This window comes from Microcebus murinus, chromosome 4 (assembly GCF_040939455.1).
Source record: "Microcebus murinus isolate Inina chromosome 4, M.murinus_Inina_mat1.0, whole genome shotgun sequence".
Lineage (NCBI taxonomy): Eukaryota > Metazoa > Chordata > Mammalia > Primates > Cheirogaleidae > Microcebus > Microcebus murinus.
The window spans coordinates 99,864,227-99,879,044 of record NC_134107.1 but is presented as its reverse complement, the minus strand read 5'-3'; the positions used below and the strand labels follow the sequence as shown (position 1 = coordinate 99,879,044).

The 14,818-nt window shown below is 36.4% G+C and overlaps 1 protein-coding gene across 1 annotated transcript in view; it reads right to left on the bottom strand.

The window, feature by feature from the left end:
• Positions 1–14,818, bottom strand: part of SORL1 (sortilin related receptor 1) — a 165,501-nt gene that overhangs the window by 90,485 nt on the left and 60,198 nt on the right. Inside the window, exons 11-12 of the mRNA XM_012789890.3 lie at positions 14,626–14,699; positions 847–935 (exon numbers count right to left, since the gene is read on the bottom strand). Of these exons, the coding sequence (XP_012645344.2) occupies positions 847–935; positions 14,626–14,699 (163 nt within the window). The remainder of the gene's footprint in view (positions 1–846; positions 936–14,625; positions 14,700–14,818) is intronic.

The following is a 14,818-nucleotide window of genomic DNA, read 5'->3' as shown; positions in this document are numbered from 1 at the left end:
TTGCATTAAACAAGATGATTACAGAAGCCCTCTGAGCCTCCTTCAGTAATCTATCTAATGGGTTCAGCTCAAAAACAGAGAGAAGTTAGGGCCAGTCTGCCCTGACCTAACATTAACTATTCGAGAACTCAAGACAAAAGCCATCCAATGACTGATTCTGATAAAATCAAAACTTAAAAGAGTAGAACTTACAAACTCCTGATATTTTTTCCTTTTCAAAACAATATACTACAAAGAATACATGACATAATCTAAAGACCCAAGCGCTAACCCTGCCTCTGTCACTAACAAATGGGAAGACCCTGGGCAAGTTACTTCACCTTGCTCAGCCTCAGTTTTCTCATCTGTAAAATGAAGCCACTGACTCCAAATAGCCCTTCCAGCTCATCTATGAGAACCCCCCAAGACCTAGTGTAGCAGAGCAAAGTCAATTGGCTATCAAGCTACACGCATTCTGTAAATTACTGTTCATGTATTACTCATTCGTTAGTCACTCTACAAGTAAATCTGTGTGTCACACACAAAGCAAAGAAAGAAATTAAAGAGTCTCTAGGTTTTTCTTAGTCATTATTAGTTATTTATATAGAGTTGCACTTTTTCAAATCAATAAAATGATTTTGCTTGTTCCCCACAACACCGCTAGAAAGGGGGTATTGCAAGGACAGGGATAGAAAGGACAGGTTGTTATTCCCATTTTACAGATAAGGACAGTTTAAGTAATTTCCAGAGGTCACAAATTGTGTTACCAACATGCTAATGCTGTAGAAAGATAATTTATTTATAATTAAAGACATAAATTTCCGGGAGAACAGTCAGATGTTAGAAGACTTAAGCAGAGACACTTACTTCAGCTCGTTGGTCTCCGTGCCCTGGGCAATGGCCATGATGATGCCTCCGTGGTCCCCCCAGGTGTAGTAGTGAGGTCCCGGAAGTGCCTGAAGAGGAAAAGCCAGTGCTCTGGTCACTGCTGTGGTGGCAGCTGTGCAGAAGCCATGTAAATGCGCATGCACACACACATGATAGCAATCGACCATTTGAATATGATTTTTCAGTTTATAATACACACTCACATACATTATCATGTCTGCTCCACACAATCCTAGGGATAGGCAGAGCAAGTTCTGGCATCCCCATTTTTTTTTCCCAAATGAAGAAACAAGGGGTTAATACTAACATGGCAAACTGTGAACAGCAGAGGTAAGACTCAAGCCCAAATCTTTGACTCTCTCCAACCCTTGATTAAAAATTAATCAACTAGGGTTGCAGTTCTACTGTGACAGGATAAGCCCCCTACAGCCCATCCTTCCTGCTAATTACAACTAAAAACTCTGGACAAAATACAAAATACAAAAAGCAACTTCCAGAAGATGCTGAAAGTAGGCAGCTTATGAGAGGGATTTAAAACCTGGAGAAGCTACGCACACAGTTGTGGGTTTCCTGGCCTGGCTTTGTCCTGAGGGAAAGCCCTAGTCATGGAATACACCTCAGTCCTAGCCAGAGAGCTAAACTTTCTGCCAAAGGAACCAGGAAAAGGAGCCTCTGCAGGATGGGGAAAATGCAGGTGGACTCCCAGAGGGGCAGTGTCAAAAAAGTAAATCAAATTCTGTGTATGAACTTACATAAGCCTCAGCCTAACCCCTAATGCATACATGTTCACGCTCAAACTAGCAGAACAAAGGTTTAGCAAACTAATCTGAGATTTGAACTATCACCCACAGAAAGCAAGACAGAACAGTCATAACCTAACAGGTCGATTACATGCTTTAAAAAAAAAAAATCCTCCAAAAGATGATTTAATTTCATTCACATGTCTAGAATACAAACCAAAATTATTCAACATATAGCACGCAAACATATCTATAAGATGTGTCCAATTCTCAAGGAAAAAGAAAGTCAACAGGCACCAATCCCCAAAACAGCTATTATAACCATGTTCCATGAAGAAAAGAAAAACACATGTGAAATGAACAAAAGATAAGAATTCTCCCCAGAGGAGTAAAAATGATTTTTTAAAAAAAGAACCAAATAGAAGTTTTATTAACAGAAAAATATAATATCTGAAATAAATTCACTGATGGGTTTAATGTCAAAGCAGAAATGACAGAGGAATTAGTGAACTTGAAGATAAATATAGACCAACAGAAACTATCCATTCTAAAGAACATACTTCTAAAGAACTTCCTATTATAAAATGGTGGCACAGAGGCAAGCTGGTTTCTCTTCCCCACACCAAAAAAACAAAACCAATATACAGCCCCCAAAATCTCCATCAGCAACAACCCAGAACTCATGTATAAGAAAGAGATCTTTCGGAGGGCACAGAGAAGTGGAAAAACTGAGTGGAGAGTATCTACAACACTCTTCCCCTCATTTGGCCAGGCACCAACTGCATGGAAAATCTCCCCTAAACTCAAAGTTCCTACACTGGAAAAAATGAAATTGAGGTGGTCAACCAGCTCCCCACATTCTTGGGCTCCCTGGCAAGAGATCCGTCCTTGCCTTAACCTACGGGTAGCATCATAACTGCCTGAAGGAAGAAACATCCCAGAGAAGGTGAAACTCCAGCCCTGAAACTCTGCTCTATGCCTTGGACAAAGAAGATGCCAAATAAGAGTGGCTATAGGAGGACTACTGTCCAGGCCCCCTGCACACAAACCCCTAGCCATTACCTGGTTATCCCACACTGCTGGGATAATACCTATGGAACCTCCTCCATCTGGGACAGGCAACGCTCCAATCGTTTACCAGAGCAGAGGTGAACCTGGGCTTAAGGCGCCACCTAGAGGTGAAAAGTAGGCAGCCATCCAGCAGGGAAGATTCACTAAGGAAATACATTCAATAAAAACCAAAACAAGTCAGAGTCTGGAATGAATTATTAATAAATAATCCTTCAATGCAAAGACACAGATGTGTGCCCACAAGAAACAGCAGCAAACAAGGAATCATGACCTCCCCAAAAGGACAAAGCAAATATCCACTGACTGACCCTAACGAGATGGCAATTTGTGAGCTCTCTGACCAAAAATTCAAAATAGTAATTTTAAGAAAACTCGGTGATCTCTAAGATAGCATAGTAAAGCAACTCATAAATTTATGAGAAAAATGTGACAAAGAGATTGAAATAATAAAAAAAAAAAATAGAAATCATGAAACTGAGAAATTATTTGCTAAACTGAGAAATTCTTTAGAGGCCCTCAACAACAGAATGAATGAACCAAGTAGAGCAAACAATCAGTGAGCTTGAATACACATAGAGGAGAAAAAAGAAAAAAGAATGAAAAAGAATAAATACCATTACAAGATATAGAAAATTACCTCAGAAAACCAAATCTAAGAATTGTTGGTATTCAAGAGACAGCTGAGGAAGACCAAGGAGGAGAGATATAATAGCTTATTCAAAGAAACAATAACAAATAACTTTCCAAAACTTGAGAAATATACAAATATTCACATACAGGAAGATCTTAGAACACCAGGCAGATTCAACCCAAATAAGACTACCCCAAGGCATTTAATAATCAAACTCTCAAAGTTCAAGGACAAAGAGAAGATCTAAAAGTAATGAGAGATAATAAGCAAATAACAGGTAAAGGGGCTTCAATTCATCTGATAACAGACTTCCCTACACACCAGAAGGCAGAGGAAGGCGTTCTCAAAATACTCAAAGAAAAAACAAACTGCAACCCAAGAATATTGTACCAGCAAAACTGTCATTCAAATTTGAAGGAGACATAAAGTTTTTCACAGACAAATAAGCCTGATAGAATTCATCACCAGACCCATCTTGCAAGAAATGCTAAAGAGAGTTCTTCAAACTGAAAAAAAAAAAAAAAAAATACTAACATGCAACAACAAAAAAAAGTCTCAAGGTATAAAATCCACTGGTGGATTAAGTACATGGACAAACCCAGAATATTCTGTTATTATATTTGTGGTTTCAATCCACCTATAACTCTAGTACAAAGCCCAAAAGGCAAATCTATCAAAAACAGTAGCTACTCCAACCTGTTAAGAGATAGATCATTTAAAAATATGTGAATTGAGACAACTAAGAGTTAACATGTTGGGGGGATGGAGTTAAAAAGTATAGAATTTTTTTGTAAGGTTTTTTTATTTTGCTTTTTTTACATTCTTCTATTTGTGTCCTAAGATAAGTTGTCATCTCTTTAAGATAACTAGTTATATGTCTATAAAATGTTTACATAAGCCTTGTGGTAATCACAGCACAAAAATTTATAACAGATTCTCTAGAAATAAAAAGCAACAGATTTAAATATACTACCAGAGACTATCAGTTAACTACAAATGAAGACAGTAAGAAAGGAAGAGAGGAATCTCAAAAAAACCGGAGAACAAAGAACAAAATGGTATTAGTAAGTCCTTATTTATCAATAATAACACTGAATGTAAATGGTCTCAATTCTCCAATTAAAAGGCATAGAGAGGCTGAACAGATAAAGAAACAAGACCCAATTATAAACTGCCTTCAAGAAACCCACCTCACCTACAAAGACACATACATACTGAAAGTGAAGGGGTGGAAAAAGATATTCCATGCAACTGGAAACCAAAAAAGAGCAGAAGTAGCTATACTTATATCAGAGAAAGACGACTACAAAGCAAAGACTATTTTAAAAAGACAAGAAGGGTTATTATATAATGATAAAGGAGTCAATTCAGCAAGAGGATATAACAACTACAAATGTATAAGTACCCAACACCAGAGCTCCCAGATATATAAAGCAAACATTAATAGACCTAAAGGGAGAGGTAGACTGCAATACAATAATAGTAGGGGACTTTAACACCCCAGGCAGAAAATAGTGAAGTTAGGCAAGCTAAACTCACACCTATAATCCCAGCACTTTGGGAGAGTGAGGCGGGAGGATCACTTGAGGCTAAGAGCTCAAGACCAGCCTGGGCAACATAGCAATAACCTGTCTCTAAAAAAATAATTTTAAAAAGCCGGGCATGGTTGTGCAAGCCTGTAGTCCCAGCTACTCAATAGGCTGAGGCAGAAGGATTGCTTAAGCCCATGACTTTGAGGTTACAGGGAGCTATGATCATGGCACTACACTCCAGCCTAGGTAATACAGCAAGACCTTGTCTCTAAAAAAACAACAACAAAAACAAAGAAAGAAACAGCAGACTTAAACCACACACTAGATCTAACAAGCCAAACTGATATTTCCAGAACATTTCACCCAACTGCTACAGAAAACACATTCTTTGGATCAATACATGGAACATTTTCCAGAATACACCATATCTTAAGACCACAAAACAAATCTGTACATATTTTGAAAAACAGAAATCCTATCAAGTGTCTTCTCTGACCACAATGGGATACAACTAGAAATCAATAATAATCTTGAAAAATACACAAACACATAGGAATTAAACAATATGTTCCTGAATAACCAATGAGTCAATGAAGACATTAAAAAAGAAATGGAAAAGTTTCTTGAAACAAATGAAAATGGAAACACAACATACCAAAATCTAGGGGATATGACAAAAACAGCACTAAGATGGAAGTGTATAGCAATAAATACCTATTTCAAAAAAGTAGAGAGACTTCAAATTAACAACCTCATGATTCATCTCAAGGAACTAAAAAGCCAGAACAAACCAAACCCAAAATTAGTAGAAGGAAAGAAATAATAAAGATCAGAACAGAAATAAATGAAATAGGGACCAAAAATACAGAAGATCAATGAAATGAAAAGTTGGGGTTTTTTTTTAAATAAACAAAATTGCCAAACCTTTAGCTAGACTAACTAAAGAGAGAAGACAGAAATAAATAAAATGAGAAATGAAAAGGAGACCTAACAACTGAGACCTCAGAAATACAAAGCATCATTAGAGACTATATGAACTATATGCCAACAGATTGGAAAACCTAGAAGAAATGGATAAATTTCTGGACACATACAACCTACCGAGAACCACGAAGAAACAGAAAACCTCAACAAACCAATAACAAGTAATAATATCAAAGCTGTCATGAAAACTATTTCCCATCAAAGAAAACCCAGGACCTGATGGATTATGAATTTTATCAAATATTTAAAGAAACTAATACCAATCCTGCTCAAACTTTTCAAAAAAACTGAGGAGGAAGGAAACTTCCAACCTCATTCTAGGAGGCCAGCATTGCCCTGATACTAAAACCAGACAAGGAAACAATAAAAAAAGAAAACTACAGGCCGAAAATCCTCAACAAAATACTAGCAAACTGAATGTAACAACATATTAAAAAGATCATTCACCATGATCAAGTGGGATTCATTCCAAGAATGCAAGGACTGTTCAACATAGGCAAATCAATTATTGTAACACACTACATCAAGAAACAAAAACAAAAACTGCATGATTATTTCAATAGCTGCCCAAAAAGCATTTGATAAATACAACAACCCTTTATGATAAAAACTCTCATTAAAATGGGTATAGAAGGAACAGACCTCAACATAATAAAGGCCACCTAGGACAAACACATAGCTAACATCATACTGAATGGGGAAAAACTAAAGGCCATTCCTCCAAAGACTGGAACAAGACAAAGATGCTCATTTTCACCGCTATTATTCAACATAATACTAAAAGCCATGCCAGAGTAATTTGGCAACAGAAAGAAATAAATGGCATCCAAATTGAGAAGGAAGAAAGTCAAATTTGCCTGTGTGCAGACAACATGACCTTATACCAAGAAAAACCCAGACCACTAAAAAATTGTTCAAACTGATAAAATAATTCAGTAAAGTTGCAGGATGCAAATCAACATACAAAAATCAGCAGCATTTCCATAGACAATAAATAATCTCAAAAAGAAATCAAGAAAGATTTGCAATAGTTGTAAAAAATGTAATACCTAGGGATCAATCTAAACAAAGAAAGGAAAGATCTATACAAGGAAAACTATAAAACTCTGATGAAAGAAATAAAAGAGGACACAAAAAAATGGAAAGATATTCCAGGCTCATGGATTAGAAGGAGTAATATTCTTATAATGACAATACTACCCAAAGCAATTTACAGAGTCAATGCAATCTCTATCAAAATTCCAGTAACATTCTTCACAGAAACAGGGGGAAAAATCCTAGAATTATATGAAACCACAAAAGATCCTCAATAGACAAAGCAATCCTTAGCAAAAAGAACAAAGCTGGAGGCATCACACAACCCAAATGCAAAATTTATTACTTCAAAATTTATTACAAAGCTACCATAACCAAAACAGCATGTCACTGGCATAAAACAGACCTATGGACCAAAGGAACAGAATAGAGAACCCAGATACAAATCCATACATTTACAACTAATTCATCTTCGACAAAGGCACCAAGAATTTACAATGGGAAAAGGACAGCCTTTTCCAAATGGTGCTGGGAAAACTGGATATCTACATGCAGAAGAATGAAACTAGACCCTTATCACTGACCATACACAAAAATCAAATCAAAATGCATTAAACACTTGAATCTAAGACCTGAAACTATTAAATTAATAGGAAAAAATATTGGTAAAACGCTCCAGGACATACATGTTAGCAAAGATTTCTTGAGTAAGACCTCAAAACACAGGCAAACAAAGCAAAAACAGACAATTGGGATTATATCAAGCTAAAAAGGTTCTGCACAGCAAACGAGAAATCAACAAACTAAACAGACAACCCAAAGAATAGGAGAAAATATCTGCAAACTATCCATCTGTCAAGGAATTAACAACCAGAATATATAAGAAGCTCAAACAACTCAACAGCAAAAACATAAATAACCCGATTAGAAAATGGGCAAATGATCAGACATTTCTCAAAAGAAGACATATAATGGCAAACTGATATATGAAAAATGCTCAGCATCACTAATCTTCAGAGAAATGCAAACCAAAACCACAATGCAGTATCATCCCAGCCCAGTTAAAATGGCTTATATCAAAATGAAAAGCAATTAATCAAAATGAAAAGCAGAACTTGGCAGAATGAAAAAAAGTAAGACCCTACTATATGTTCCATATAATATAATATAATATAATATAATATAATATAATATAATATATAACACTTATATTATGACACAAATAGGTCGAAAGTAAATGGATCATAAAGATGTACTATCTAAATAGTAAACATAAGGGAAGAGTGATTATTTCAATATCAGATAAAATAGACTTCAAAATAGAGTATTACCATAAATAAAGAGGAATATTTCATAATGATAAATGGAAGAGTTCATCAGAAAAGATAATAATTTAAATATACTTAATAACATGGACTCAAAATAAATACATAGCAAAATAAAGCAGAAATTGACAGAATATAAAGAAGAAATAAATAATTTCACAATCATAGTAAGAAATCTTATCCTGCCTCTTGTAGCAATTTAAAGAACTATAACAAAACAAAACAGTATAAACATAGAAGATCTGAACATTATCAATCACCATCATATAAATAACATCTATGAAACACTACAACAAATCCAGAATACACATTCCTTTCCAGTGCACATGATCTATTCACCAGTGTAGACCATATGCTGGATCACAAAACTAGTCCCACAAATACCAAGGGACTGAAATCATACAAAGTGTATTCTCTGACTATAAGAATTTTTTTTTTATTTCAGCAAATTATGGGGATACAAATGTTAAGATTTCAAATAATGCCCTTGCTCCCCTCCCCCCCAAGTCTGAGCCTCAAACGTGACCATCCCCCAGACGGTGCACGTATCACTCATTATGTATGTATATACCCGCCCCCCCGCCCCCCTCCCACCCGTCCATTACCCAATTAATGTAGTTCCTATGTGTCCACTTAGGTGCTGCTCAGTTAATACCAGTTTGCTGGTGAGTACATGTGGTGCTTATTTTTCCATTCTTGGGATACTTCACTTATTAGTATGGTATCCAGCTCTATTCAGGAAAACACAAGATGTGCTATATCACCGTTGTTTCTTAGAGCTGAACAAGTACTCCATGGTATACATATACCACATTTTATTAATCCACTCATGAATTGATGGGCACTTGGGTTGTTTCCACAGCTTTGCAATTTGAATTGTGCTGCTATAAACATTCGAGTGCTAGTTCAACCTCTATGGAAAGCAATATGGAGACACCTTAAAGCGATACAAGTGGATCTACCATTTGATCCAGCAATCCCATGACTGGGCATCTACCCAAAAGAACAAAAGTCACTCTATGAAAAAGACACCTGGACTATAGAAAATTAAATTAAAAATCAATAATAATAAGATATCTGTGAAGTCCCTAAATACCTGAAAATTAAACAATACTTTTCTAAATGACTTATCAGTTAAAGATAAAAATCAAAAGAGATGTTATGGGATGAAGAAAATGTTCTGGAATTAGATAGTAGCGATGGTTGCATGCCCTTGTGACTACACTAAAAACTCTTGAACTGTATAACTTTAAAAGGGTGAATTTTATAATATGTGAATAATATCTCAACTTTAAAAGAGGACATTTAAAAATATTCTAAATTTAAAGACAATAAAAATAAAAAAATAGCTAAATATGTGGCATATAATTAAAGCAGTATTTAGAGAAAAACTTACAGCTTTAAATGTTTATATTAGAAAAGAAGATCTAAAATCGATGATCTAAGGCTATACCTTAAAAAGGTACAAAAAGAAGAGCAAATTAAATAAGGAGGAAAAAAATAAGAGAAGAAATCAACAAAATAAAAAACAAACAACGGAGAAAATTAACAGAGCCAAAAGCAGGTTCTTTGAACTGATTAAAAATATTGACAAACCTAAACTAGGGAAAAATAAAGAAAATATAATTCCTGATACTGGTGATTTGTATATTATCACTTAAGTTCTTACAGACATTAAAAAGATAACAAGAAAACATAATGGGCCGGGCGCGGTGGCTCACGCCTGTAATCCTAGCACTTTGGGAGGCCGAGGCGGGCGGATTGCTCAAGGTCAGGAGTTCAAAACCAGCCTGAGCAAGACCCCGTCTCTACCAAAAATAGAAATAAATTAATTGACCAACTAAAAATATATATACAAAAAATTAGCCGGGCATGGTGGCGCATGCCTGTAGTCCCAGCTACTCGGGAGGCTGAGGCAGAAGGATCGCTGAGCCCCGGAGATTGAGGTTGCTGTGAGCTAGGCTGACGCCACGGCACTCACTCTAGCCTGGACAACAAAGTGAGACTCTGTCTCAAAAAAAAAAAAAAAAAAAAAGAAAACATAATGAATAACATAAGCCAACAAATGTAACAAACTTACATAAAGGGACAAATTTCTTAAAATACACAACTCATCAAAATTGATACAAAAGAAAATCTGAATAGCCTATATCAACCAGAGAAATTAAATTTCTTATCAAAAGTATTCCCAAAAAGGAAACTGCAGGCCTGGATAGTTTCAACTAGTGAATTACACAAGAAAAAAAAACATCAAATTTATACAAACTATCAGACAATAGAGGAAGAAGGATCACCACTCAGCTTGTTTTACGATAGCAGCCAAACCCTAATACTAAAACTTAACAAGGACATTACCAAAAAAACAAAATTACAAACTAATCTCTCTCACAAATAATGGAAAAATCCTTAACAAAATATTAGTAAATAAAACCCCGCCATATATTAAAAAAACAATGCATCATGTCCAAGTACAGTTTATTCCAGTAATTCAAGATTGGTTTAAAATTCAAACATTGATTAATGGGAAAAAATAATCAATTAAGATAATATATTAACAGAAAGATTTTTTAAAAGTCCATATTATTTTAACAGATTTTAAAATAGCTTTTGACAAAATTCAATATCCAACCATGACCAGAAATTGTCAACAAGCTAGGAATAACAGAGATATTTGCCCATGTTTATAAAGTACATGTATGAGAATCTGCTGCAAACACTATATTTAATGGTGAAAGGCTGGACTGTTTCCCTCTGGGAGAGAAAACAAGGCAAGGATGGCCATTTTCACTACTTCTCTTCAACACTACATGGAGGTCTCAGTCTTTGTAATAATATGAGGGGAGAGAATGGAAGAAAAGAGAGAGGGAAGGAGGAAGAAGAGAAAAAAGAAGAAAGATAGATGAGAGAAAGAGAAAAGATCAGAAAGATCAGAAAGCAAGAACTACAACTATCCCTTTTTGCAAATGGTATGATTGCTTCCGTAGAATCTACAAAACGACTGCTACAAGTAATAAATTTCTTTAGCATTACTCAGACAATACACAGTTAATACACAAAAATCAATTGTATTCTTATATACTAGAGCAAAAATTTGGAAACTGAACTCAAGTTCCATTTACAGTAATACCAAAAAAATTAAAAATACCTAGGAATAAAGCTAATAATAGATACACAGGACCTCCACGTTGGAAACTACAAAATGCTAAGAGAAATTAAAGAAGAAATGGAGAAATATACTACATTTACATATCAGAATATGTAATCGTGTTGTCAGTTCTCCCCCAGATTGATATATAAATTCAATGCAATCACAGTCAAAATCCCAAGTTTTGTAGAACTTAACAAGATGATTCTAAAATGTATATAGAAATACAAACGAACTAGGATAATCAAAGCAATTTTTAAAATGAAATAGTTGGAGGACTTACCCTACTTGAATTCAACATTTACTATAAGGCTTTGGAAATTAAGACAATTTGGTATTGGTGAAAAGACAGATCAACAGAACAGAACAGAAAGTCCTGAAATAGAACCAATAGTCCTGAAATTGGCCCATATAGGAAAATTTGATTTTCAAATAGGTACCAAAGCAATTCAATGTGGTAAGGAGTATTTTTAATAAGTGGTGTTGGGTCAATTGGATCTCTATATGGAAAAAATGAGTATCAACCCTTCCCTTATATCATATATAAAAATTAACTCTAAGTAGATCATAAACCTAAAGCTTAAAACTATAAAACCTATACAAAAATACATAGAGGAAAATCTTTGCCACCTTGTGAGAGGCAAAGGTTTCTTGGAACACAAAAGGCACAAAACATAAAAAGAAAACTGATTGACTTCACCAAAATTTAAATATTTGTTCTTCAAAAGACACCATTAACAAAAAATCCAGCCACATACTAGTGAAAAAAATGTTTACAACACATTTATCATATAAAAGACCTAAATCCAGAATATATTTAAAAAATCTTACAACTCAAAGATAACAATCCAATTTTTTTAATAGGCAAAATATTTGGACAGATACATCACAAAAAATTTTGAAATGTCCACTGAGCACATGAAAAGAAGCTCAACATCATTAGTAGTCATGGAAATGCCAACTAAAACCACAATGAGATATCGTTACACACTTATTAAAATGTCTGAAATTAAAAAGACTGACCATACAAAGTGTTGGCAAATATGTAGAGCAATTAAAATTCTCACCTGCTGCTTTGGTGGAAATGTAAAATGGCAAACAACTCAGCAGTTCTTTTAAAAGTTAAATATATACCCACCGTGCTACCCAGCCATTCCATTCCTAGGTTACTTACCCCAGAAAAATGAAAAAAATATGTGAACATAAAAACATGTGCATGAATACTCATAACAACTATATCTGCAAGCAGCACAAATGGGAATGTCCATCATCAGACAAATAGATAAACAAATGTGGTATATCCCTACGACAGGATACCAATCAGCAATAAAAAAAGGAATGAACTATTGATACATGAAACAATACAGATGAGCCTCAAAATCACCATGAGTCCATTTATTAGAATTCTAGAAAAAGCCAACTAATAACCTACAGTGACAGAAGTAGACAGGGATGAGAGCAGAGAGAGGGATGGGTTAGCAGGGGGCACAAAGACACTTTAGGGAAGGTGATGGAAATCTCTATTACCTTACTTGTGATGGTGATCAGTTCTGATCAAATTGCACACTTTGAACCAGTGCAGTTTACTGTACTTACAACTGCCTCAATAAAGTTGTTAAAGAAAAAAGCACAAAAAAGGAATTCTGAGGAGCAGAGAATTCGCATGACTAGTTAGGAGTTAAAGGAGAACCAGATTATGGTCATCAGTGCTCCAAGCAGCATTCTGTCCTCCTCCTCTGCCACCTACTTGTCCCCTCCTGCAACCCAGACTATCCCTCTAAAATTAAGGCTCCCAAGGGGACTCAGATGCCCACTCGCACAGATACAGTCTCAATCTTTTCATCCCTCTGCTTTTCCCAAAATAAGTTCTCTTGTGCACTGGCTGCTTCTTGGCAGGCATTAAGCATGCCTGGGGGCAGCACTGCCAGCTGCCCCGGCAATCGCCAGATGATACCACTTCACTGCGGGAAGAACGAGACACTGCTTCTACCCAGAAGGAAATCACTTGCAGATGTTCAAATCCCAGATTACACCAACAGCAGAGGGTACAAATCAACCACAAGCTGATCTGCAGAAGACAGAACACCCAATTTCAAAAGGAGCGTTGGCTCCAAGGAAGGGGAAACCGGCTGCTTAATCTTTCCCAAGGGAGCTGGACAAGGATGACCCGAGAAATCCAATTCTAAACTGTTCACGCATTTGGACTACTCTGGCCTCAACCACCTCTTTCAACCAAATGTGCACTTATGTTCTCTACCATCCGCACACAGCGTCTCTCTCAGCTGGAGGGAGGGTACACCCTGCACAAATGAGATAAGGTAAGCCACAGGCCCCGTAAACTGCACAGAGCCAAAGCGATGCTGGGTCTTGTTACTGCTCCACACATTACACATTTAAACATGAAAGTGTGCATACTGCTCTCCCACTAGAAGCACCATGAGGATGGGAACTGTGTCTGCTAGCTGTTGTTCTGAGAAATCCACGCCACTCCTGGCACGGTGCTCAGCCAACTGCTGGCCCTGCGTAAATTCCTGTCAAGTGATCTGTTAAGTTTTACCCTGGTGGCTCCTGGCATCCACACGGTCACCACCAAAAGCAACCCCTACAGAATGAGACCAGACACAAGTCCCTTGGCCATAATAAATCATGAGAGGCTGATGAAAAACAATTTTTTTTGGAAATTCTCTAACGTCCAAAGCTGAAGCTGAATTAGCATTCTGGGACCAAAGAACTAGCCTCACCTTCAGAATTGATATAATAAATGCCCAAGGACCCAAATCAGTTACACAACCATAAGGCAAAGACAGAGTCTATTTCCAAAGCACAGAATGGGATCAAAGTACCCATACAGCATAGCCCAGGAGAGATTTGATTTCAACCTCAATAATGAACAAAAAACAATAATTAAAATAACCAGTTTCAGACCTGGTACCACTACATTGTAATTTGTTGACACATTCAACAAATATTTACTGAGCACCCACTCTTAGGTCCTATGGATAAAGAAGTGAGTAAAACAGACATTGTCTTCACCTTCGTGGCACCCATAATCTCGGTACAGTAAGTAAAATTCAGTTTTTTAAAGGGTCTGTTTTTTATTTAAAGTAACTAAAGTAACTGTAATTACAAATCAGTGCAACTCATAAGTGGTTTCAGGTACCTTCCTTTACATTATAGTCATATTTGGCATTCTTGGCCTCTGCCATGGGCCATCTGTGTCCCCAAAATGTAGAGACACAGTCCACATTGTCACACAAGCAAGAATCAGGGTCAGGGGAGGGGCTGGGGGGCTGACCTCTCGCCACCTGGCTCCAGCACTGCTAGAGATGTACACGTTTGTCTTGCTGGCCAAGTTCTTTCCCACTGAGCCTAAAATGCAAGAGGAATAATTATTTTTAATTTCAAAAATGTCAGATAACCACTGTGCCCAACCAGAAATGCTAAGTAGTTTCTAGCAGCAACTAAGAACGCCTGGAAACCACGAAGAG